Source organism: Euwallacea similis, chromosome 14 (genome assembly GCF_039881205.1).
Source record: "Euwallacea similis isolate ESF13 chromosome 14, ESF131.1, whole genome shotgun sequence".
Lineage (NCBI taxonomy): Eukaryota > Metazoa > Arthropoda > Insecta > Coleoptera > Curculionidae > Euwallacea > Euwallacea similis.
Genome location: NC_089622.1, coordinates 419,760 through 445,383, shown reverse-complemented (window position 1 = coordinate 445,383; position 25,624 = coordinate 419,760). Strand labels below are relative to the sequence as shown.

The 25,624-nt window shown below is 35.8% G+C and overlaps 4 protein-coding genes across 5 annotated transcripts in view; 1 reads left to right on the top strand and 3 right to left on the bottom strand.

Moving 5' to 3' along the window:
• Positions 1 to 345, bottom strand: part of Traf4 (TNF receptor associated factor 4) — a 32,929-nt gene extending 32,584 nt beyond the window's left edge. Inside the window, exon 1 of the mRNA XM_066396956.1 lies at positions 82 to 345. Coding sequence (XP_066253053.1) covers positions 82 to 113 — 32 coding nt within the window. The 5' untranslated portion in view covers positions 114 to 345. The remainder of the gene's footprint in view (positions 1 to 81) is intronic.
• Positions 1 to 5,599, bottom strand: part of LOC136413470 (facilitated trehalose transporter Tret1-like) — a 174,342-nt gene extending 168,743 nt beyond the window's left edge. Inside the window, exon 1 of the mRNA XM_066397051.1 lies at positions 5,594 to 5,599. The gene's annotated coding sequence lies outside the window, so the exon portion shown is untranslated. The remainder of the gene's footprint in view (positions 1 to 5,593) is intronic.
• An 8,498-nt stretch (positions 5,600 to 14,097) lies between these two features.
• Phf5a (PHD finger protein 5a) lies at positions 14,098 to 15,022 on the top strand. Its single transcript, XM_066396970.1, has 2 exons — positions 14,098 to 14,226; positions 14,631 to 15,022. The coding sequence occupies exon 2, from the start codon at positions 14,639 to 14,641 to the stop codon at positions 14,969 to 14,971; it is 333 nt and encodes a 110-aa protein (XP_066253067.1). The 5' UTR covers positions 14,098 to 14,226; positions 14,631 to 14,638; the 3' UTR covers positions 14,972 to 15,022.
• A 138-nt stretch (positions 15,023 to 15,160) lies between these two features.
• The window catches only part of MICAL-like (protein), a 49,488-nt gene continuing 39,024 nt past the window's right edge, over positions 15,161 to 25,624 (bottom strand). For both annotated transcript variants that reach the window (XM_066397041.1, XM_066397040.1), the window contains exons 5-13: positions 21,751 to 23,726; positions 21,150 to 21,428; positions 20,166 to 20,549; positions 17,985 to 18,183; positions 17,432 to 17,669; positions 16,902 to 17,153; positions 16,732 to 16,840; positions 16,548 to 16,673; positions 15,161 to 16,355 (exon numbers count right to left, since the gene is read on the bottom strand). In XM_066397041.1, the coding sequence (XP_066253138.1) occupies positions 16,049 to 16,355; positions 16,548 to 16,673; positions 16,732 to 16,840; positions 16,902 to 17,153; positions 17,432 to 17,669; positions 17,985 to 18,183; positions 20,166 to 20,549; positions 21,150 to 21,428; positions 21,751 to 23,726 (3,870 nt within the window). In that variant the 3' untranslated portion in view covers positions 15,161 to 16,048. The remainder of the gene's footprint in view (positions 16,356 to 16,547; positions 16,674 to 16,731; positions 16,841 to 16,901; positions 17,154 to 17,431; positions 17,670 to 17,984; positions 18,184 to 20,165; positions 20,550 to 21,149; positions 21,429 to 21,750; positions 23,727 to 25,624) is intronic.

Sequence of the window (25,624 nt, the reverse complement as noted above, 5' to 3'; positions counted from 1 at the left end):
TCCCTTAGGAAACTGAACGGAAACACAATCCCTACAGTGCCTTCATCAAATTTCCGTTTTTATGAATTCTCAAATATTTACCCAGAAATACTATAAACAAGTCCCACTGGCATTGTATCCGCCCTCCCTGAATCCTGCACCCTGATGCTGTCAGCTGTCAAAACAACGGAGGCACTTCTTTGACGAATCCCGAATTTTCAAATCAAAGAGCGCACAATAAATCCAGGCAAAATGAATGAGACACAAATTGTTTTTCCGTTGTTTAATTTATAGGGGAAATGTCGGCGAGGTTAAAGTAAATGCACGCGAGCCTGCGGCTTGCCACTATCGATGTTAAACAGGTGAATAAAGTCAGGTGGAGTGAAAAGAGTCTCCAGCTCTTTGCCGGATGTGGCGGGGAAATGAATTGTGTGTTGGTAGCTGTTTAAGGTTACAAGGAGTAGTGGACTAAAGGGTTTTTGCAATTTTCGTCATGGCTTTAAAGATATCTTAGTTATTACTTAGGTCAATGATAAAGAGTGAACAAAATGGGGCTGACGTCCCAAATTTTGAGAGCCGAATAACACTTAACTTCACCACAACGCATGCAATCTGGATTATTATTCGTCCTTCAGGGCTACGCAATTTTTCCAATTTTAGTAAATTCTCAACAACTTTCTACAATACAAATTTGCAAAGTAGTATCTTCAAGGAGATTTTAAAGCTTTAGAGATAAACCTAAACACTACTGGACCCTTGGGTTTAGGGTGTATTGGCTGCGCTCCAAATGCAGACAAGGAACCACACTCCATATGAGTATATGTTTAATTATAATAATGATGATTAATGGGAAAGTTTAATTATTTAAACTGTCCGGATATACGAGTAGAGGCATTAAGATCGTGGCGAATTCCCTAAGGATGTGTTGGGTCTGAAAAGGCAGGCTATTCTTCGAAACAAACAATGCTGACACAATTTAAGGACACAAAGCCAAAACAATAAAACGTGAAACGTTTCTAGTTAATTAGTTACGTTTTTAAAGATCGCACTCTGGACTGTGGGAAGGAATGCGAAGAATGCGGTTTATATTGTTGAAGACTCAGTCAACCGTAGTGACCGGAAGATGATGGCAGACTCGAGGAAGTCATATTTTTTAAATACTTCTTTTTTCTTATTAACCATATCCAATGCTTTCTATTTTCATACGTTCAATATTTTCGAGGAAACGTTGGAAACGAAATTGTGCAAAAAACATAAAAACAAAAACATGAAAAGCATGTCGAAAAAAAATGCTATTTAAACTAAAACTCTAACCACTTCTGATCAATTAAGATATCGCATTACCAACACAAATGTAAGAGCAACAGTTATGGATTTTAATATTCTAGGAAGTGTTTAGAGGACGCTGGTCAGTAAAGGACGTTGCCTTACTTACATAATATCTAATGTCGATACACTCTGCAAACACAAACCGGAAAGGTACTTCCTAAACCGGAGAATGTCGCAATAATGCGCATATTAATGATAAGAAGTCTGTATTTTAAAATGTTAACAGTGTTGATGGTCGCCATTGATGGGTTGATGGTAGCGTTGATTATTATAGCTTATGGTTTGAGGACCATGGAAAGTATCTGTCCGGCAAAATCGCCAGTCCTTTAAGAGTAAGTTTAGGAGTGCTCCGGTTAGCTCTTAATCCGGATTAAAATATCTATTGGTATATCTAGAAGAGAAATTGTCGAATTTAAGGCGGTGAATGTCCTGTTGAATCTCTCATTAATCGAAAGTGAAGAAAAAATTTTCAGGTTAATGAGGGCAACAGTTCCTCACACGAATTTCATAGAGTAACAACTTGATACGATCCCAGAAGAAATTGATAGATTTGTATCAGGAGTCAAAAAATGTTTATTTTGTTTGTTTTTATTGTATTCACTTAAATTGAATATCGAAGACTTTTGAACAAAAATGACTCTAAAGCCAAAAGGACTTACTTTTGACTATAGTTGGTCTTAGAAATATAAAATACCCATGTAAACAAACTAAACACGTGATAACTAGCTTGGTCGTCGATGACTGGTCGGTTGTGTCGTCTGAACCATCCATGTGCCGTTTCACAGGATTGAACTAGTTTCATTTTGAATGGAGAACGTTTATTGCGCGCGCATAATCGAATATAAACTAAACTTTTTAGTTGTTTAATATACAGGACGTCATCATTTTTGAAAGGTACTAGACATGGCTAAATTCTAGTACCCCTTACTCAGAACTTGTTTAAAAAACTTTTTCAGTGTATTAGCGAACTGACTACGGTCCTGTTCAATGCTCTCATCTTGAACAGATCACAAATATTTGTTTACATGGATATTTTGTATTTGTAAAATACACTATAGGGGTTTCTATGCAAAAATTCTTCACCTCAACGTCTCTTGTTAGCTTCTTAAGGTGGGCACAACCTTTTTGGAACACCCTGTATATGTGCATTCAATTTGAATCATGTTGTACTATTTACGCGTAGATGAGAATTCTGGACGATTTTCCTCGAGCTATTTCTACTATATCATGATAAAATTGAAAGTCACTATTAGGTATAAGTATTTTGAACTCCATGGGTTAAGTACTTTTAACGAAGAGGAATACGGTTGGAGGAGGTTTGTGTTAAATAAACAAACACATATTTAGAGACCATTTATTTGGAAGTCAAATACCCTTACATAATGACTTAGAAAATAAATCACAAGTAATAAGAGTTAAAAACTAGTTTTACATTGCATCATCCTGTACGTATCTATAATAAGTAGTGTAATATTTGACTATTTTAAAGCGTAATGACAAGATACCGTTTCAATATAAGCTATTCACTATAAATCTTCAAACCCACAAAATTCACTTCTGGTTTAAAACATCCCGAACACTTGCTGTTACCTTTTTGCGATCGTAGTCACCCTTAACGTAGGCCAATAAAGAGGCCTGATTGCGAATGAGGGCATTAATATCGTTTTTAGATCCTCCCTGAAATGTTCCCTTATTGTCTCTAACAAATTTCCCGACCATTTCGAAAGTGTTAGAAACAAGATCAATGAGATCCGAAGCAGGAACTTTCTTTGCCGGTCTGCCGCGTTTCTTATTGGTGCCCTTTTTGATTGGCTTTTTGGCTTTGGTGCTGGGTGCCCGTTTTCGCTTGTTTTCAACCTGTAAGATGAGAAATGTTTTAGTTCATTTTCCTAGGAGCTTGCGATAATGTTGCTTCATCCCACTTGTGCGGCAAAATGTTTTTCCTCAGTCGGAAAAGTTATTGTTACGTTAAGACACTGCTAGCAATTTCATTATGAGCTACCACACTACAACGGATTTTTTCTGTTTTATCTGTCACGATTAATGTATGCGATGTAAATGGAAAATTTTGGAAAATGGCCTCTAATGACTATCGAAGTCACTAGGTGCTTCAAATTTATAACTATTAATAATAAAACATTGTGCAGTAAAACATTTTACCGCACGTTTGCTACGGATTTCATTTCATAACTGGTTACATAACTTTCATTTCACAACTCATTAACAAATAGCAGAAGAAAAGCATGTATGACAATCGTTAGGGAATGGTATTTTTTCTACGACTGTGAGGATATTGCAGTATCACTGACAAGCATAATGTAATAAGAGTCTCGATTGGCTTATACTATAATATTTAGCAACAGCTGGATCAAATTCTGAAGTTTTAATCAATTAATCATTTTAATTCTTCACAAATTGTTATAGCCGTAGAAAAAGTGTCGTAAACAACTTGCATAAAATGACTAATTCCCACACATGTGAAAATGTCATGTTCCATGAGCAGGATTTAGTGTCTAACTAATAAATAGCCATTATTGGACTTCGATATTTAATTGCTCATATGCTGTTTGTCACGAAATTATTGTACTTAATACGTGAAAGTATTTTTAACGCATTCGATAGCTGTGTCGAGCATCGTGCGATAAGGTATTCGTTTTCGCACTCGTTTGGTAAATAATTATAAAATAACAATTATATGTCCTTACCGGCATATTCGGTGAATCGTTAGTAACGTCCTCAAAGGGCTTCATTTTCTTGCCTTTCATATTGCACGGCCTTTTCCCCTTGCTGCTCCCAGCTTCTTCTGGGTTCATCACAAGCTTTGTGTCCTTGCCCTTCACCAAACTGGCCCGATCCAACTTATCCAACACAGCAAAATCCTCTTCCATCAAGTGGTCCTTTTTCAAAACTTCTTGCTTAGACTTGACTTTCCGTTGAGGATTTCGTCTAACTTTCACCGCAACATCCTTAAGTTCCTTAGGCTCTTTCGCCTCTTTGTCCTCCTTCATACAAACTATTTCATCCTCTTTCTCAGAAATATTGATCTTGCCCTGGGGCATCGGCTTATTAAGAGTCAAGCTATTAATAACCAAATCCTTCTGCAGGTTGGGATCAAAGACATTGCAGAGATTTGTATTTTTTGGTTGATCCTCGATGGTGTCAAACAACGCAGTCAATAAGACTGGATAAACTTCTGAGCAGTGTTCAATCTTTATAGGAGAGATTTCATCATTCACGGGTGGATCAGCGTAAATTTCGCAATTTGCGCCCACGTTCGCTTCCGGGTAGGGGGAAAGCTGGCTGCTGAGGCAAGGGTCCAAGACCTCCTCGGCAACGTATAATTGAGTATTAAGATTAGTGGACATGTTTGAATAATTGCGGTATTAATCCGTGAAAATCTGGAAGAAAATGAAATTCTAACAATCAAATATATAACATAACACTTAATTTATAATGCAAGATCAAGATTTGAGGCAACTGGTAGTAGCTAAGTACGGGAGTATTTAGTGTAGTGATTCGCAAAGCTGCTTTCAATAAGAATTTCCTTTTATAGAGGGTGTTCTATGAGGAGAGGAAAATATTTCAAGGAATGATTATATAGCTCATTTGCAATAAATTATGTCATAAAATTAATAGATTGATTTTCAACAGTTTTAGAAATATTAGAAAATTACACTGCATACTCCTGGTTTGCAGGCAATTTATTGACTGTTAAAAATTTAATCAAATACATATTAAATGTAAATAACATAAAGTTTAACTAATTGATATGCAAACGCAAAAACGGCTCAAAATGTCTCCCCTCCTTTTGAATACATAATGTGTTGCGTCAGGAAATCGAATTAAGAGCGCGACCAATTTTCCGCGGATTTTCGCGCATGAATTCGCACTCTTCTTGTATTCTCGTTATCAATTCTTCTTTGGAGTTGATAAGTTGCGAATACACTTTAGATTTTAGGCGACCCTACATGTAAAAATCCGGAGATGTGAGGTCGGGGCTTTAGGGGGGCCTGAAGGAAATGAAGAAACTGGCCAGTTTCCTTCAATCTTTAGGAAATTCTTACAAATGTGCTATAATTGGAAATTTTTCGTTCTAGAACATTGATGCGGCTTAACCGCTTCAAGCGCATTACCATTAGCAAAACGATACATAAAAACCACGTCCGTATATTCTTCGTTAGTAAACATTATTGTAAATAAAAACATGCTCACTTTATCACTATTACTCTTTTAATTGGATCAATTAGAGATAATGTACGTTGACTTTACCTTTTTCAGTAGGTACATAACAATGTCGTAAAAAAATCAAGAAAAATATAAAATCTGAATCTACCTCTTAAATCTGATATTCAAGTAATTAAGCATTGGCTTATAAAAACCTATTTTTCCGAAAAAATCGGTTTAACCTAACAGTATGAAATAACAGAGCTTTTTTTACTTAAAAATATTTGCAATTTAGTAATTTGATTTCAAAAATTAAGAAATGATATTAACAAAAATGTTATGGTAACATTTACGTGACGCCCCTGACTAAAATCTGTAATTATTAACACAAAAAAGTTTTCCCATCCCAATTTATTATAGTACACCGAATTTCATAATTTTTGTGCAAACCATTTCGAAAATATGGCGAAAAAACACCTTCCCCTTAAGCAGCAATATTTGAGAAATGTTTATAAGATGTTTTTATTATTTTAATTTTTAGAATCACCTTCCAAAATATTTCAACGTTATTTCCGGACATCCTGTATATGTAATTAAATTCTTATCGAAAGCGACCTTATTAACCACCAACTTTTTGCCTGCAACTTATTTTTTAATTTATACAGGGGCAGTGATATATAGGGTGGCTAACTCAAACTCTATACAAAGTATACCAAATATCATTAGGCATTAATGCTAGCTATAAAATTGGAACGGCTGTACAATAAGTTAAGTAAGATAACAGAAAAAAATGAAAAATAAAAAACCACATGGAGAATTTCTACCAAACGCCATGTTGGCGTTCATGATTTAGGTCCAATAAAGAGCAAACAATTCCCTGAGCGAAACACATATTGAAAAATTGCAATAATTATTGATAAATATTGTACTTATAATTCAACAGAAATGCCTTCTTACCTTTCTCTCCTTTCTGGGACTAACTTTTTTTAAATAAAAAAGTTGTTAATGTAGTGACACTAGCTCAAATTAAGCAAAGATTGTAAGTAAACTAGTACAAGTTAGACAAAAAATTCACAAGTTAAATACCAGACAAATTATGAACAGAGGTAGACGTTCCTCAAAGGTGGTTCTACCTAAACTAAATTCAAACTCTCTTCAGCGAAAATAAAGATTTTACTTAAGTCAAATCTTCCAGAAAAGGACCAAATGATAAGAGTGGTCCTAAATATTTTGTTATATTAGCATTGTGTCGATTCGTTCCGGTTATAAAATTTACCGAAGGTTGCGGAGTAAGTAGATCACCTGCCACTTGAAGCGTCCCAATAAAAGGGCTGCTATTCTAAAGATATCTACTAAAAAGTGAATCATTCAAATGAAACCAACAAAGTAGTCTAAAATACATAATGATAAAAATACACAAATAAAAGCAAATTAAAAAAATCCAAAATAAAAATGCATAAATACAAAGTACAGAAAATATTTGACGACTGATTCCTCAAAAAGAACATGAAGATGACCGTCACGGTATCCACAATTTGAGAGGAAAAATGAAAAGGGTCAAATGAGGTACTAGGAATTTGTCAAATTTATCATAAAATTACAACCCTTCAGGTAGGGCCTTCTTTGTTACAAATAATAAATTTGACTAAAAATTCTGAAGAAAGATGATTTGTTTTACTGGTCTGTGACAAAGATTGACTCGGTTAATATTTCGTTACAATTCATCTATCATGTGTCCTCGGATAAGTGAACCAACTCTTGTAAAAGTTAAAAAATGTTCGATTCCAATTTTCATTTTTTGGGGTTCAGCCCTGCTTGGCCAAAGAATTTTATTTTTACCAATTATTTATTGACGAGCTTCGTTTAAATATTCGACGGTCACGTTTCATTCAAAAAGACGGTTGCCCTGCGAATTCTTCACAAATTATTACAGATTGGTTAAATGATAAATTTGTTGAAAAATGGTTTGGGAGAATGAGTCGGACATCTTGGCCGCCCAAACCTCCAGACCTTACGATAATGGATTTTTTTGTTCGGGCGAAAATGAAACAAATACTTTATGAAAAACACATTTCAAATGATACAGAAATATTAAATAACGGGATAACATAGGCAGTTTGATTAATTCCTAGAGAACACGCACAGGCAACTTTTAAAGAATTCCGACACCGTATTGAAACATGTGCATATTTAGGAGGAGATTTAGTGGAACTTTGGGTTTAAGATGGGATTATACATTTTTTAATTAATCTAATGATAATAGTTTATCATTTTAATAAAACAAAAATTGGTAAAAATAAAGTTCGTTGATTTGGGAAATACAACAAAATGGGAAAAATTTTAAGATGGCTGAGAACGTTCAAATTTGGTGTATGGGCTTAGGTCCTGATTCTAAATGACTTTTCTTAAAAACACTATGTCGCATTTGACACAGAAAAGACACATTACCCAAAATATGAAAATGTAAATCGGAAATTTTTTACCTTTTACAAGAGTCGGTTTACCTATCCGGGGACACACGGTATAAGCTATCGATTTAAAATTCCGTCAAAAACATCCCTTCTTTTACTATACTTATAATATAGAAAACTTTTACAACACTCATTCATCACGGCCATTAATCCGTCAAAATAAAATACATTTGATTTTTTTGTTGCTCTTTGGTACCTAAAAAATGTTTTTACTGGCTTCTGCCTAAATTTTTCAATATGCCATTTGCCTATGCTTTTATTGGTTTCACATGAATATTTTCACCCAGTGGCGTAATTATTTTTCCGGAATTTCCTCAACTTTTTGATATTTTTTAGTGATAAACAACAACATTCTCTTTAACAGTTCGAATTTCATGTAGAGGCGTCCCTGATTGCAATCACAATTTTTCTATATATTTAATAACTAATCAGTGGCGCACGAGGCTTCCACAAATTTTCTTAAACACAATCGAGCTTTGCGCCAAATATTTATTAATTTGTTATTCCCCTTTTAGTACTTCTCTGGATTTGCCATAGCAATGCTCCCAAATTAGGATTCATTTCTTAGGTATTAATATCGTTGATAATCACTGGCCTACTATGAATTTCAAAGCCATTTAATCCCTTTTGGTACGACCCTTTTCTTTAATATAAAATTGATAATGGAAAGCATGGTATTTTTAGATGTCTCGGATTATAATTAAAATTAAGGTAAAAGTCTCCCACTTTCGTCTGGTCTTAAACCACTAGTTAGGGCTATTTCAATTATATCAGCTATTTTTTATCCGCCTCTGGCAATCAGATAAATGATAAATAAGTAAATTGCCACATTCCACCAGGCAATTAGAGACGACCTAATAAGGAGTCGACCTACGCGCTTCGCAGATTTATTTTGCCTAATCGGCCGCAAAAGTATCAAAATTGCAAATAAGTCCAATTTTTAATCCTTGTTTACTCCCTGAGGCCAATATTTTTACCAGACATTGTGCCAACGTAAAATGCAAAATCGAACTCGGAAACGCAGCGTAACAAGTGGGATTTTGCGGAATGAATCAGGTCCTGTAATGCGACGCGAGTTACGCAAAATAGCGTTTCTTAAGACATCGAAGGTCCGTTCTTCCGTCCTCCGGATCTGTTACCTCGCCCTCCCTCCTCCAGGGTTGGCTATCCGGACTCGGGGAGAGAGACATCCAGGGACCACCATGTGCAGGTGCGGATAGGTCTTTGACCCACTCTTTTGCAATCTACCTTTTGAGAGCACGCTACGCTCCGTTACTGAGGACAGGTTCAAAGCAGGTACAAAAAGAATAATACTTAGCTTTTTTCTGTTACAGGGAAATCTACCTGCAAAGTGTATGCCGTTAGTCTGCTTTGAAATATAATATATGCACGGATTTTTCTGCATCCAATAAAGTCATTTCTTTGCTTCTTTAAGACTTTGCGTCCGCAGGTATCCGAAGTGAGTGCGATCGCTCGATTAGATTTTTCACCTAGACCTTGAAATATCTGGAAAAGTGGAGGACTGCTCCCTTGGTTGGACCTCAAACATGTTTCTTTTTTTGGATTTTTTTTACGAACTGTTTCTTGCTTCTTTGAAAAATGTTAATCCGTATCTCGATTATGCTTGACGTAGTAGGCGTAACATAAATAAAGAAACCGTAAACGTGCAACAAAAACAGGTGTGAAGAAATCAATAAGGTTTCATAATAAAGAACTATGTGAGTAGGAAGCATTAATATTCATAAATAAATAATCGAACGCAGTTCTTGCGTGATTTTATAAATTTATATTTTACACAGTTTCCATACTGTAATGAAGCCTTTTTCACGTGAAACAAATTCTTAAAATTGGTCTTTAAAAGGAATTTGTTGCCCCCGTTTGGCCCAACTGGTCGACTCAGGCTGCAGCTGTATGAGGTTGCAGTAGCCCCCGAGATCACGAACTGTTTTCAATTAAAATCGATCGATTTTACCCTGGTCCATCGCCAAACTAGCCTGAAGGTTAACGTGGTTCAGCATCTGGCTTTTCGCTGAGTCACCCTGCAACTACATGAGTTTGGACTGAATCAGAGATTATGATCTGTTTCTTATTGAAATCGAGCGTGTTTGTCCTGATTTCTTGTTGAACTAACTTCAATTAACTTTGTAACTCTACGTAGTGTATCAGAGATTATGTGCTGCTTCATGTTGAAGTTGAGCTAGTCGCTCTCCCCTGATCAGTATACTTCGTGGGATGAGGGTCTGCATACACATGGCGTTGATCTTTTCGATACCGTGTTAAGGGCAATTAAGAGTTGTCTTGCAATATGAACATATCGCCCTGTAGTTGCCCCCCTTCTCTGATGCTGGTTAATACTCAATGAGCGAACGATCGAAGCTCATGCTCAATGGTCTGTTGGTAAACCGCCCCCCTAGATTCTAAATCCTTAAAAATAATAAAGATATCTATTTGGTTCAATAATATTGCGGTTTTTACCTAAAAAAACACTTTTCAGGTGCTTTCTAACATCTCTAGTAATATATAGTATTTTTCCTTTTATAATCATGCAGAGAATGAAAAACCTGATTTAGGAACACAGTTTAACCATATTTTTCTATTGCCAAAATGGGTCGCTTATTTTGTACAGCTGCGTTCGAAAATTACATTCCCCATGTATTTTCGAACATGGGGAATGTGATTTTCACCAGTAAAATTTCACCATTAAAAATTACCATTCGTCGATTCATTAATCGGCTCCGACAGAAAGCAATTATTTTTTTATTTTTTACTGGTAATTTCGCGTCTTTGCCCTGCAGTTTTAACACTACAAAAAACGCTTTCCCCACGACAAGTTTCCTTTCCTTATTTATCGATGTAAATTAGGTATTGCTTCTTCAGGGTGTTATTTGTTCTGTTCTCGTCTCATCTTTAAATAGCAAGTTAAATCAGCCAACTAATGTTTACATTACTTTATTTAAAATCGATTGAGAATAAAGGCCAAACTGACTCTCGGAACGAATCCTTTTTATATTCGAACCACATATGTACCTAAATACCATATTATACGGCTTTGAAAAGGATTTAGAAACATCTGCCCTTTGAACGCGTGTTGAACACGCTTCGAATAACTTTTATTTTCAAATAAAATGTTGGCCAATTGTTCATCAGCGATACCGTACCATCTGCCAATTAGCTCCCAAATAAGTAATACATATAATCTACATTAGTAGTAATTGTTATTATCAGATAAATGCCGAAAAATTCATCTGGGAGTGTAGTAAGGCAACCTAACTTAAGGCGCAGCAAATCATTATTTTAGGAGAAGGTCAAGAAGGCCCATTATCATTATCGTTCTTAGGGACAGAGCCGGCCTTGACAAGTCTGGTGTCCCTTGCCTCCAAGAAAAACAGCTGACAAGGAGAGCCCGCCGCCCTAGGCCGCAGTGCCTATGAATGCAACTTAAATCATGCAGAAAGGACAACTCTAAATTGCAGAAAATTATCTTTTTCTGTAGGTATTTGAGAAATGGTATTTCCAAATACCTTCTACAGATCTTTTACTTCAGCTGACATGTGGTTCTTACGCTTCTTTCATAGGAATTATTGTAGATACATACATATCATAATATTATGTGACTGTAACTACAAAAGCCTGCCTAATTCTCCTAATTAGTCGAGGTTCCTTTGTCCGCACGTGCCATTCGAAATGTATTTCGTTCAATAACCTTAAGGCACGTGTCCAAGTCCACGAACATGGGTGTAATATAGGGGCTTTAATGCACGAAACCAATTTCCTATACGTGTTCCACATGGCCAATTGCAAAAATACAAACTTACTTTTATTTGATTAGTTTTTGTCGGAAGTCGCAAAGAATAAACAGAATGCGAGAATATTTCCAGGTATCAGACAAAGCCCATGGAACGTCTCTCTATGATATGCCCCAATATGCAGGGTATAACATATTATCAAGGAGATGTTTCAGGGGGCGATAATACTCTGTAAAATAATAAAAAAATGCTAATAGGCCTATGGTCAAAAACGCACCATTTTCGATATACAGAGTGGCAGTTTAATATTTTTTCTAATATTTTGTATTTGTCTTGCGTATTCCTTTGAGTTAAATTTTTGAAATTTCGTACATCTATTTTCTTTTACAACAAAATGTCTGAATCGTCAGTAGCTATATACAGAGTGTTATTTTTTGAGTCATGTACTACTTTATGCTTAGTATTTTTTAAACACCCTGTATGAACCTTAGTACCAAATTTAAATTCCTTCTTCAATTCTTTAACTTTTCTGTCTCTTGCAGTATTTTCGTATCTTTCAACGTCTTCGTAGAATTTGCAAATATGTATATCTATCGATGCAAATTAAGAAAGTCCAGTCTACATATTCCGGACTGTAATCGAAGATATCATGGCTGAGTTTCAGCCATTTTAATAATTTTATTTTTATTTAAAAATATAGAAGTTTGAACAATTTAACTCAAGGCATACGTGAGAAATACGCAATATCTATGAAGAAAAAATGTGAATCTTTGCCACCCTGTACATCCAAAATTGTGCGTTTTTGACCATAGATCTATCATTGTAGAAGTTATATTTTGGGCGTATCGGCGTTTATTTGGTTTTTAACAGCATAATTTTAATGGGAACTTTTCTCATTTCTTTTTTTATTACACAATCGAAAATAAAGAGGCATATCGAGACACGGATAAATTGATATAAAAAGAGCTATAAGGGTCTCTATAGACGAACACATAATAAGCAAAATGAAGGCGGCTCCTCATCAGAAAATGCAGCTGGCAGAAAGGAATTCAAAATGCACATGTCGAAGCAGCTGTTAAACGGACATATACTTCAGTAGGTACCTCTACCCTATTTTGACCATCCGGCCAGAATGCGCCTTGGATAGTTTGTAAGGGTTCGTCAAGATTGTCTGATTTTACATGAAATTCGATGATAATTCTACTACTAGTATATTCGACCATCAACGTTGCGCTTGCAGATATTCTTCGTCATCTTCAAAGGATTAACGCGTGCATCAAAATTTTCACCCTGTATTTTTCCGATTGAGTCAGTTGTGTATAAGAAAATAATAATAAAAATTAAGCTTGTGGTGAAGATTGCAGAAATGGTGATGAATAAAACATTACAGGATTTCGACACCACTTATGCTTCATATTGTTAATTTAGCTTCATATACAGTGTTACAGATAGTGAACACATGAATTTTAATCAGAAAAATTCTTCAGTTCGTTGATCACACCTGTGCTATACCGGGTTTAAAAGGAACTACGCATCAGCAAAATTGCACTCTATGATCATTTGGCTTCCCTAACGAATATCGCATATGTCGCTAGTTACAGTTACCGCGAAATTTACTAATATTTTTAGAAAGACTATGAAATTCTCCGTTAGGATAAAAATATATCAATCGCATGTGTCATTAATTACAGTGACATTTACAATATTTGCAGAAAGGCTACAAAATTCAGTACGGTAAAAAATACATTTTAAAAGATCGTTGTTTTACAGTACAATTCTGCACATACGTGAGAAAAAATTTTTTTTAATGCAAAAAAATATGGGAAAAAGTGCGAAACTACCACCCTGTATATCGAAAATAGTGCGTTTTTGATCATGAATCCCTTAGCATTTTTTTGTTATTTTATAGAGAACTATCGCCCCCTGAAATATCTCCATGGTAATATGTGATTATTAAAATGGGAATAATTTAAAATGTTCAACATTATTAGGAAAAAATGGTGAATTCGCAAGATTAACAATTACACCAAATGTAATGTAAGTTTAATCACATCAAAAGCAGAAAACGCAGTTTTCTTTTTTTGACCTACTAATTTTTGATCAAATTCTCTTAGATAGCACCACAGTCATTATACATAGTGCATGACACATTTGGGAAAAAAGTAAGAAGAAAACTGTAACATAAACGCAGATTTCTTTTTTCGAGTTTCCTATTCTTTGATCAAACGTTCATAGATGCATCAAAATCGCCTGGCTTCAAAAAAATTGTTAGAGTTCTGCTAAATTTAATAGGGCATAAACCTCTCAATTAGCTAATACTAAGAATATGTCAATCGATTTGACAGTGACAATTGACATCATTCACTCCTTTTGTGTTTGTTGTGAATTTTGTGAGGTTTAGGTTCAAATATTTGGAAAGTGTTGAAGACCGATTTCATTTGAGTTCAACGTCAATAAATTTAATATTTACTAATTAAGTTGACAAATATACAATTAACTTTTTTGTCAGTTATAATACTCGGAGGAAGCCACTTGAGGTAGGAACATTCTAGAAACCAAAAAATCATGTTTTACTCATTTCTCGTACAATTTCCATTACCACGCTGGAACTCATTAGATTTATACGAAGTTTCTGAGCTATCACAGTTCCTTCAATAACGCAGCAGTATTATGCTCTAAAATACTGGATCCAAACAAGGGTTAATTAATGGTCTGAACCACATCTCACCAACTATTTTCCATTCCTTGAATATTGATGAGTTGCTCATCTTCATAAACAGAATATCCCCATTTTTTCGTTTTCTTACTTTTTTCCCACGTTCAAGTCTGTAAATACCCTATTCAATATAGAATTTTTTGCATATTTGTCACCTATTTTCAAGCAATTTGCAAAAATATATGGGAAAACATTTATTTTAACCAATTTCAAATTTGTTTTCAGTACTAATCATGGCCAAGCATCATCCTGATCTCATTTTCTGCAGAAAACAACCAGGAGTAGCCATAGGAAGGCTATGTGAAAAATGTGATGGCAAGTGTGTTATCTGCGACTCTTATGTACGACCATGTACTCTAGTAAGGATATGTGATGAATGCAATTATGGCTCATACCAGGGAAGGTGCGTAATTTGTGGAGGTCCTGGTGTGTCTGATGCCTATTATTGTAAAGAGTGCACAGTGCAGGAGAAAGACAGGGATGGCTGTCCAAAGATTGTGAATCTTGGTAGTTCCAAGACTGACTTGTTCTATGAACGGAAGAAGTATGGATTTAAAAGACGGTAGAGTGGTGAATGTAATTTTAGTTAAGCAGATCATATCGTAAATATATTTCTTTTTTTAAATAAAATTCTCGAACTTTATATAGGTATAGTGTGTTTTTTTTATCAAACATTTTACAACCATAATAACATGGACCATAGTTGTTTGTTTAGGTAAAGGTGTTTGATATGACATATTATAGCGTAGAAGTAGCGAGTTGTTCATTCAGAAATTATTACAGCACATAGACAACAAAGGAACAAAAAATTCCTATTAGTTGCTGCAGTGGAAAGGAGGCTTTATGTTACAGTAAAAAACATAACTACTTTTTTGTAAAAATGAAATCTATTCAGTAAAACAAAATCGCAAAAATTAAATAACCAATACGTACAAAAATATCTATGAGTCTTACTATTAATATAATAAACAAAATACTTAAACATCTCCGCGCACAGCAACTTGTGATTAAGTAGTTTTGCATCTATTCTAGTCTAAACCACAGGTTAAAGAATTAACAAATAAATGAATGACTGAACAGTGAACATTAACAAGAGGAAAAATCGAACAAAAGATCATTTTCCTCTTTCTTAAAAAAATTTCAAGCTTGAACTAAAAATATCTAGCACATGTTAAGGCACAATGTTATGTAAATATGTCGACGGTTGCATTCTTATAATAAAAACTTTAAAGGCATCTAAAATACGGATAATGTTATTTTAAGCAATTACATGGCAGACCGATTAAGGAGTCTTAAAAGAATTTAAAACCTCAAACCATTATGACATTTCTAGTAGAATTTCCTATTGGAAATGGCTATCATACGAGACAAGGAGAATGTCTCCCTTCAGCAATCAATCGCCCAGATATCAAATATAATACTTTACCATGAAATATTTTGGTGTGAACCCAAGACTAAAATGATATTCATTATGCTCATAGTGATGTAAATTGGTGATGTAGGTATTTATTCCGTACAATGTTATCTGTCTGAGTATCTTCTTAGTTCTTCATTACATTTTCAAGGCAAAATATATAGATACAAGATACTCCAGGAGTTCTCTATCGAAGAAGGGGAATTTATCATTGAGTTCCTCAAACAGTTCAAAACAAATTAAATTTCTTTTTCTTTCCTTTCTCGGGAGAAGAAACTTCGCTTTCATCAACGTCCTTATCCACATCCACCTTGCGATCTTTCTCTTTCTTATGCCTGAGATTGTGCATAATTTTATTCAACGTCTTGTGCTTTTTCTTTTTATTCTTCTTGCTTTCCTCTCGTTGAGAATCTCCTCTCTTCGCATTGTAAAGGTTGAGTTGACTACTAATACTATTGTCCTCTTCCACTTTTCTTCTTCGGTCATTTTCGAGGCAATCGACTATTTCATTTTTTCGTTCCACAATTTCCACCAACCTAAATGAATTAATTGGTTAATTTTGAAAGCATTGATAACATTAATATGAATTTAAAAAATTGACGAAACATCATAAAGAAAGCCTATTAGATCGTGGATGCCTCAAATATGTTTCAAATTAGTGCAATACTAATCAGAAGTAGGTTACGATCTTGAGAGCAAAATTATTGTAATGAAGATTTGTTTCTTACCTACTAATAAGGATATCTTCCTTTAATTTATCCGAATCGCTTTTATTGACATCTGATTGCATTATTAAACATCTAACTTGATATTCCACATCTGCGTATTCTTCTTCCAGTCTTTGCTGTCGGCGCCTGATAAATATCATTGACATTGTTATTCGTTGAGACACAAAAATTAAACATTACTTACAGGTACATCAGTTCTGTCTGTCTTCTAAACAATTCATTTTTCTCGTTGACCAGTTCAAACAGCTGTAATATTAGGTCTTCTACTTCGATTGGTACCTGGTCACCCTTTTCTGAAATAAGGAAAAATACCTAATTCAACATATTACTCACAGAATCGACATCAAGAATTACCTCCATCGGGTCCTTCACATTTCTCCCTGATCATCTGCTCCAACTTCACTCCTTGCTTCTCTAAACCTTGTTGCTGAATTTCGATCGTATCCAATTCCCTCTTGATTTCAGATATAGGAAGACTTTTAACGATTCGCCGTTGAGGCACTGGCACAGAAGGCGCTTGTCCTTTTCTACGCTTCCATCTTCCTGCTGTACTTTTATTGACCAGATTAGAGTCTTGTGCCTCATCTCCAAGGTTAAAGTCATCATCTAGAAAAGTATATTATATACAGGATGTCCGTTTCTTGGGATCAGCCATGGGGACCATGGTGACCATAAAAGAGACGAGATTAACTTAGCAAAAATTTAGACAATTTAGAGTTTAAGAGTATGAGGTTTTAAAATTTTTAACATTCCCACGATTTTTGGAGAAACGTCTTAATTTTTTTCTCTTTGACGATTATAGTCTTTCAAACTGTGATGGTTAAAGAGGTTTGAGTCTTTTAGACTCTCAAGAATTTTACTCCCTATATGTAAATATCACTTACTTAGTTGATATTGCCTACTCCTATTTTCCTCATCTTTAACATCTTTTTCGTGCTGGATATCATCAGATGACTCCTCAAGGTTAACTGTACTTACAGGAGACATGGCATCAAGTATACCTGAATTCTCGAGACCAAGAGATCCTCTGCGATTGGTGGAGGGAGTTGACGCAGATGGTGGAAGAGGGGCACGTTTAGTTTTTCGGCTACGGATAGTGCCAGAAAGGTATGGAGAATGACCCTAAGGGATAATTTAATGTTAAAAAAATGAGCGATATTACGATCTGGTGACCCAGTTAATATAAATCATGACGGCCCCGTACAAGTTCTACAGCAATACAGGGGTTGGGATAACTTCAGTCTGAAGAGTTTAGAAACTTTTTGACTACTTTTGAGTGCCCAATTTAATATCTTCTTTTATTGAACAAGCAAATGTGTCGAACGCGCCACTAAGTTTTTAATTCACAAGAGTGGATGCTTAGAGTGGTCATTTGATAAATTACGGAGTATCTATTTAGATACAGGCGCAGTTTAATACGCCCTAAACCCAACTTACCAAATTCAGACTAGAATCTGACAGTAAACTCTCTGACTGGTCAGACCTGGGAAACGGTACCGGAGGTCGAGGAGCGGGTTTCTTTTTTCTGGCACTACCGAAGGCACTTCCGCTTGATATCGACGAAGTGCTCCCTCCATGGCTTCCACGACTGGCAACTGATAGATTGTCTCTGGGTTTTGGTTCTGGACGTGTCGCTCTAAAACAACAATACTACAAATAAATATCCAACGTCGGGAAAGGAGAATAGTAATTTTTGAAAAATGTTATGGTTAAAAGTCAGTGGCTTAGTACCTTTAAGAGCTTAATCGACTTTTAGAAAAGTGATACAAAATGTTTGAAATGGTCTATATCTGAAAAATCTTCTGGCCACACCCCTGATTTTTGCGTAACGCAGAGTCAGATCACAGAGGTAGTGTTTAGTGTTTAAAATGTATCAATGTCAGTAGCACGTCGCAAAAAATGTTTAAGGAAAAAGAAATATAGCAGTTTTTGAACGTGCCTCATTTCGGTTTTTCAAAATCCCTCATAATTAAATAACAATTACAAAAACATAAATTGGCCGGCAGCCGACGGTTTTCTAACATTATTTAAAACTTTCCCTATTCAGGTGATCTTATTTCTAACTATAACTGTAAGATCTCACCCCACGCATCCCCAAAATGCCCATTACCAGACGAAAGGGATTTCCATTTTTATTTTCTTTTACATGGTTTTATTAAGGTGAAGATACATACATCTCTGAGCAATACGCAGAATCCTTACTACTTCCAACCGAAACATTATCATAAATCTCCTCTCTAAGTAAATTCGTCGGAGCAGATGATCTTGTTACGCGATATTTGAGCATTTTCGACACATCCTTTCCTTCCAGACAGGGGTACACGAAATTTGTCTGGCTTTAGGTACTTAGTATTCAACACGCACTTCTATCTTCTACACACGCAGTTGACGACTTACGCACTTTTTCCTACAACGCACGTACTTAGGACACAAACAACAATAGGATGTGAATGGACAATGGTACCGCTGAAGCATAAAAATGAGTTCAGTGACATGGACAATTAAAATAATAAACGGCACTAAGGTGCCCTTATGCGCGACTACAATGTTTCAGGTAGTACTGTTTTATGCATGTGTAGTAAGTTCGGTTGGTAAAGTAATGTATATTCCTGCTTCACTGGCAAACGACTAATAGGCGACATTTAGGTACCGTTTTTAATTTCGCTCGCCATGTAATTAGTGCGGCGGCACAGTTACTAATTATAAATTTGCACTTAATCAATATTCCTGCAGATTATTGAAGGAAATAAATTTGTTCGTGTCATTGCAAATATTTCGGTTGTTTTTAAATTGGCAAAAGCCCATGATTTGCAACGGCCGATGGGCAAGAAGGGTTCCCGCATAAGCACTTGCAATTGGGTCAGCGGATCGTGTTACATGTGGCAATAAATACGAAATTTAAGATTCATTTGATCCGGTAGTTTGAGCTTCATTTGACCATATGACCGCAGACTACACTATTATTTCAATGTGGACATCTTTTTTGCTCTGGTAATCGAGGCGACAGTGTCGCCAATTAATTAGTGTTCTGCAAGTTTGCAGCCGGCGTGGGAAAAGTGCATGAGTCATAAGTGTGTAGAAAGCTATGAATATTCACCTAAATCTGAATTACCAGATTTGTAGTTTAAGGATCTATAAATGTACTGTTATGTGTGAATGGTACACCAACTTGACATAACGTGACCGAACATGATTATCACGAGCGACAAGGAATCTAAATTTCTATGACGATTTGCAAAACTAATCGTGTAAGTTTACGCTGTAAGATAAAAATCATCAAAAAATATTTTAAGGCTTTTCGGGACTCCGTCTGTACGAATTTATCGCGCCACCGTGTAGCGCCACTTAGTCGTCGTAAACTCGTCTCACTTAAGTCCACTGCTTTCGATTAACAGGTCCGGACGAGTTCCTAGTGGCGTCTACTAGAACCTCGCGCCCATTCACACGAGCGACTCTTATGACGAACCCCGTAAAAGTAAGAGCGTAGAACCTTATTTCAGCTCTTATTCAGGCTATCTATCAAATTTGAACAAGCCACGTAAAATCATTAACATCAAAGATAATGCACTTAACTTCTATGTAATTAATCATAATACTGCCAAACATAAAACTACTTACTTTGACAATACGGGAGTGGGCACAGGTTTCACCAGCGATTCATCATCATCTTCGTCATCAGACGGATTGAGACCCTTCAGTTGTGAGGTGAAGACTGGAACGATCTTTTTCCTAGGATTAGTAACTATTTGCTCCTTTTTGTCATGCTCTTCGAACGGATTGTCGATGTTATCTTCTTCACTATCGTCGCTCTCGAAGGGATTTATGCTTATTTTTTGTACATAGATGCGCGATCTTGGAGTGTCAATTAATTTATCATCCGGCAGTGGAATAACCTTTTTCTTGGTACGCGCCTCTGGTACTGGTGGGGTGGAAATTGCTACATCAGTGACTCCGACTGATGGTGAAGTGGAATTAGATTCCCGTTTACCGTCGCTCGTGATACTGCAAATAAATGTCCAATGTCAAGGAAGGAAACAGTCAATTTTTGAAAAATGTAACACTATAAATTTGTGAGATTTTTTGTCTGAGAAATTTCTTCAAAGCGTCCCTGATCTTTACGTCAAAAATGGGTGTTCCACAAAACTAGTCTTGATGCTAGATAGACAAATCGTAGATCCCTAAAAGCCTGGTAATAGTCAGGGGCGTACTTGCCCCTAATAATCAATTTTTGAAAAATGTGACGTTAAAAACCTACAGTTTTCCCAGTTTTTTAATTAAGGAAATCTTCCCGATATGACTTTAATTTTTGAGTAATTAATGAAATAACGCGACAAGTCAAATTTTCAGATCTTGACACTTTATAAAATCAGTGATTTAGTACACCTTTGAAGGGCTTAATTCATTTTTGGAAAATGTAATGCAAAATTTTTAAAATTTTCTATGCCTGAAAAATTTTGTCTCAACACCTCTGATTTAGAAGTGTTCAGTTTTCAAACTTTATATCAGTAGCGTATGTCTAAAGAAATTTTGAAAATATTTTGAACTATGAGAAATTTTAAAAGAACTCATGAGGACCATTTACCCATAAAAACAAATACTTACTTAAGATTAGCAACTATTTGTTCCTTTTTCTCATCTACTTTAGATGGATTGTAATTGGTGTCTTCTTCACTATCGTCACTCTCAAACGGATTTGTGCTGATTTTTTGTACATAGATACGCGATCTTGGAGTGTTAATTAATTTTTCATTCGGCAATGGAATTAACTTTTTCTTGATACGTGCCTCGGGAACAGGTCGGGTGGAAACTGCCACATTGGTGACTCCCACTGACTTTTCAGGAGACGCAGAATGAGATTCTTCTTTGTGGCTGCTCGCCATACTATAAAAAAATATGCAATGTCGAGGAAGGAAAAAACTAAAATAATTCTTAAAAAACGTGATTACATAAGTCTGAATTTTTCTGTATTTGAGAAATCTCCTCATAGTGCCCTTGGTCTTTGAGTAGGAAATAGGCATTCCACGAGACTAGTCTTCAGGCCTCAAAACCTTCTAAATGTAACTAGCGTGGAACTTTTATAAACAAACCAATAAATTTTGGAGTTTGCCTAAACGCACCTAACTTGATTTTTTAGTAACAAATGGCCTAAAAGCCTGATAATAGTTAGTGGTGAATGTCCCTATGATCCTTTTAAAATGCTTACCTAAGATTAGCTCTTTGCTCCTTTTCGTCATCTACTTTGAACGGATTGGTGTCTTCTTCACTATCCTCGCTTTCGAACGGATTCATGCTGATTTTTTGTACATGATTGCGCGATTTTGGAGTGTCAATTAGTTTTTGATCCGGCAATGAATTTAACTTCTTCCTTGTACGTGCCCCTGGAACAGGTGGGGTGGGAATTGCGGACATTTTCACATCGGTAACTTCAACTATCTTTTTGGGAGAAGCAGAATTAGAATCTTCTTCGTTGTCTCTATCAAACGGATTTAGATCATCTGAATATTCCTGCGGGTCTGTTTTAGGTGGACTGTCTTCTTCTGAAATCAGTCCATCTGAAACAGAAATATTCTGCCGAGTTGACTGAACTGAGTCTTGTTGCGTTTCTTCTAAGTATGACTCTGGAAGATTCAGTTCTGTTGATTGCACTGAATCTTGCTGCGTTTCTTGTGCGCACAAATGCGAAATATTTGGTTGAGATGACTCATCTGAGTTTTGATGCGATTCTTTCGAGTACAAATATGATACGTCCTGTTCGGGTGACTTCGCTGAACTTTGATGCAAATTTTCTAGTTCATCATCCCAACTTGACGAATATTCCTGTGACACCTCGTTATCCGCGATATTATTCGATAATGTTTGCGGTGAGATGTTAATATCTTCGGTATCTTGAGGAAATATCACTTCTCGTCCGTAATCCCTACCGGAAATTTTAGCTTCCTCTGAAGTGACTGTATTGTTGGATACTCCATTTTTGGCAGAAAGAAAGCTCCTATTTAAATTAATTGTCGCTGAGGTATCTTTCAGAACTTCCTCTGGTTCGGTGGAGTCTGATATTACAATGTAACTTGGCTCTGTAATTTCGCTTTCTCTTGTGTCGTTCAATTCGGTAATATTGACGCTACTATCTGAGATAGTTATAATACTGAGATCTGCTTTTGTATCTGGATCTTCTATGGGATTTGGAACATTACTCTCATAGATGATAACAGAATCTTCACTTTCAACTGCCGTTTCCTTGTTTATTGCAAGATCTACATCCTTCTGAATATTGCTGTGCGCGCTAAGACTATTACTACTATCTGATGCATTCGAGTCTTCAATATCAACATTCTTCTTGCTAATATTGTCAAAGTCTTCTAAGTCATCTATTGCTACTACAGTTGCCTTCTTATTAACTACATTTAAAGGCACGTCGCTAGTCCTATGGGGAGAAGTATTTACATCAGACTTTTCTTCAAGATTCTCGAATAACTGCAATCTTGCCCTAACGCTGACCCGACTAGGGCTAGATGTATTATCTTTGGTAACAAAATTATCGTTCGTCTGTTCACTAACATTAATAACTTCGCTGTCTTTCTTATCACTAATATTAAGAGGAAAACTACCACTATCACTAAGTTTTGTTCTTAGAAATTCCGGCTTGGGAGACAAAGGAGGTTTGGGCTTATTGGTACTTTTGCATGAGTGTGGGGATTCACTTGCAGGTAAAAAGGGAACTTCTGGTTCGCTGCTGTGCTCCATTTGGCTCTGAAAGAAAGTGGATCTGGCGTTAGTGAATTCCGCGCTTTCCGCCCCGGTGAGTGTGGAGTTCTTTTGAAGATCTCTATCCAAAGTATACTCCAAAGCTGTCTCGAAATGCGTGCTGTAAGCATCGGGCATGTCTTTGAAACTTTGTAAGTTCGCCGTTTTTTCCTCGTCACTCAATGATCTGTTTAGTATACATTCTGGAGAGGTTTTCTTGGAAATCTTCCGCTCTTCGTCGGGGCATATTTCGCAACAAAATTCGCCATTTTCAGTTTCATAGTAATTAGCCAATGTTAGCTGAGATTTGCACCGGGCACATCGGAAACAGGTTCGATGATACAGTAGTTTTCCTACGTTGAGGCGTTCAGCTATGAATACAGGGAGGCCGCATTTTGAACACGGCTCTCTTCTAGATCTACCGATGGTTATTTGAACCTGAAATTTAAGGAAAAATTACCGTTACAATTATGGAGAAATAGTTAACAGTGTGCATATTTAATGCTCACAACTGTTAACTACCGCTACCCAATTTTAAAGATATTGTCTTGTGTGATACTGGGTGTATATTTCCGTTGGTGTAAATATCTAACTTTTGATGGAATGTTACATTAACAGAGCACCTCACCCTTCTCATTCCATCTGGATTGAACATTTTATATCGAAATGTGTCATTTAATAATCAGTTGAACAGATGATCAGTTATTCTAAGGGTAGACATCCTCGAATCTCATCCACGTTTGTGGATCTAATAAACTGCCTGCAAATGGGAAGGTTACGCTCTTTCCTTTTAAAAAGAGCATTCGCCAGCATGTTTTTTACCTTGTAAATTTTTAAACATGATTTTGAATCAATTTTCCCACATTTTTAGAATTGTTTTACTTTGTATATTTTCATCACTTCATTATTTACCCGCTCTTTAAAATGCCGCAATTTTCTCCCCATTTATCCATATCTATATCTATTGCAAATTGCTCATATTTCAGATTTTGAGCTAAATAAAATACTTTTTGAACTCTTTTTAGTTTGTTTAACCCCAATCTATCAGTCCAGCTTACATCCTATTGAAGAATAATAAAAGCGGTAATGGAAACATGCAGAAAGCAGTGAAGCGAGGGTGAAAACTAGAAATAATGGTTTACCTTCAGCAAAATATTTCAGGTTTGTACTGTCCCATAATGTCCAAGCTCTCTTCCTATGAAAACAAACAGTGTGGTTTACAAAAAAAGCTAAAGCTAAAATGAGAAAGCTTCGGCGGTTATTAATTTTTGTGCAATGCTTTGGACCTTTACGGGCCATTTGTCCTTAAAGATGCAAACTGCTGATAATCCATATCAGTGACTATCAAGGTAATTGTCACGTAATTACCACCATACTCGTTGCCTTTGATCATAAACTTTCCACACTTACAATGTAATAAACGTATTTATTATGACGAATCCAGCTTGGGAGCATTAAACAACGCATGTAGGTGGGTATTTAACTGCATAAACAATGCATGTTGACAAGGTGAAAACCAGTTTTATACGACGTCATCTTATCGTTTTGGAAGTTTTTTAATTAGCTGCTAATATAGGTTTACGATTGAATTTAGGACCACACAACGGAAGATCGAATATTAAGTCATACATTATTTATTAGGAGAAATTTTGCACGTTAACACGTGCAAGACAACAATAAGTCCTCGGTATAAGTAATGTGTCAATTTGTGTTGACACCGAATGCAATTGCGGCCACTCCTTTTTTGAATACAACACATTTTTGTGCTCATAGGCTTATAGACAACAAGTCGACTTAATGGATACAAAGTCTTCTTGCTCATTTATATGAAAATGATATACAGTGTTTTAATGGTATGGGAAACGTTCCAGAAATGGCTCTTAAGCCATTTGTATATTGTTATACGACAAAATTACCTATTCACAAAACGGTCTTCGCATATTCAATTTTGCGATCATTAAATAGCACTACCCTACTTTTTTCGAGCAGTGTTTTACCAGGAATTTTTTATTTTGCGAACAATTTAACTAAAAGAGCCTGACAAAGTTGGGCTATTTCATTCTTTTTGAAGATTTTAAACCCACCAATCACTAGATTTTTTATAAAAGGTGATTGGCTTTCTAGCAAAAAATCAATCTTCTTTTAAAGTCAAAAGTGCGTTATTTTATCTTCCCCGGATTAAATTTGCCGTTACGATGTTTTACATCACGATTATCTCAAAAACTGTTAGTAACATAATTCTGAAAATCGCGTGTGTTTTTAATGCCCCCTTCCCAATTCCCATAGTTATTAGCTTCTAACTTAACGTGTTTTACCAATTAAAGGTATTAATAAAC

Coding starts and splice junctions, on each gene's coding strand:
- Phf5a (XM_066396970.1), top strand. CDS start 14,639: ATGGCCAAGCATCATCCTGATCTCATTTTCTGCAGAAAACAACCAGGA.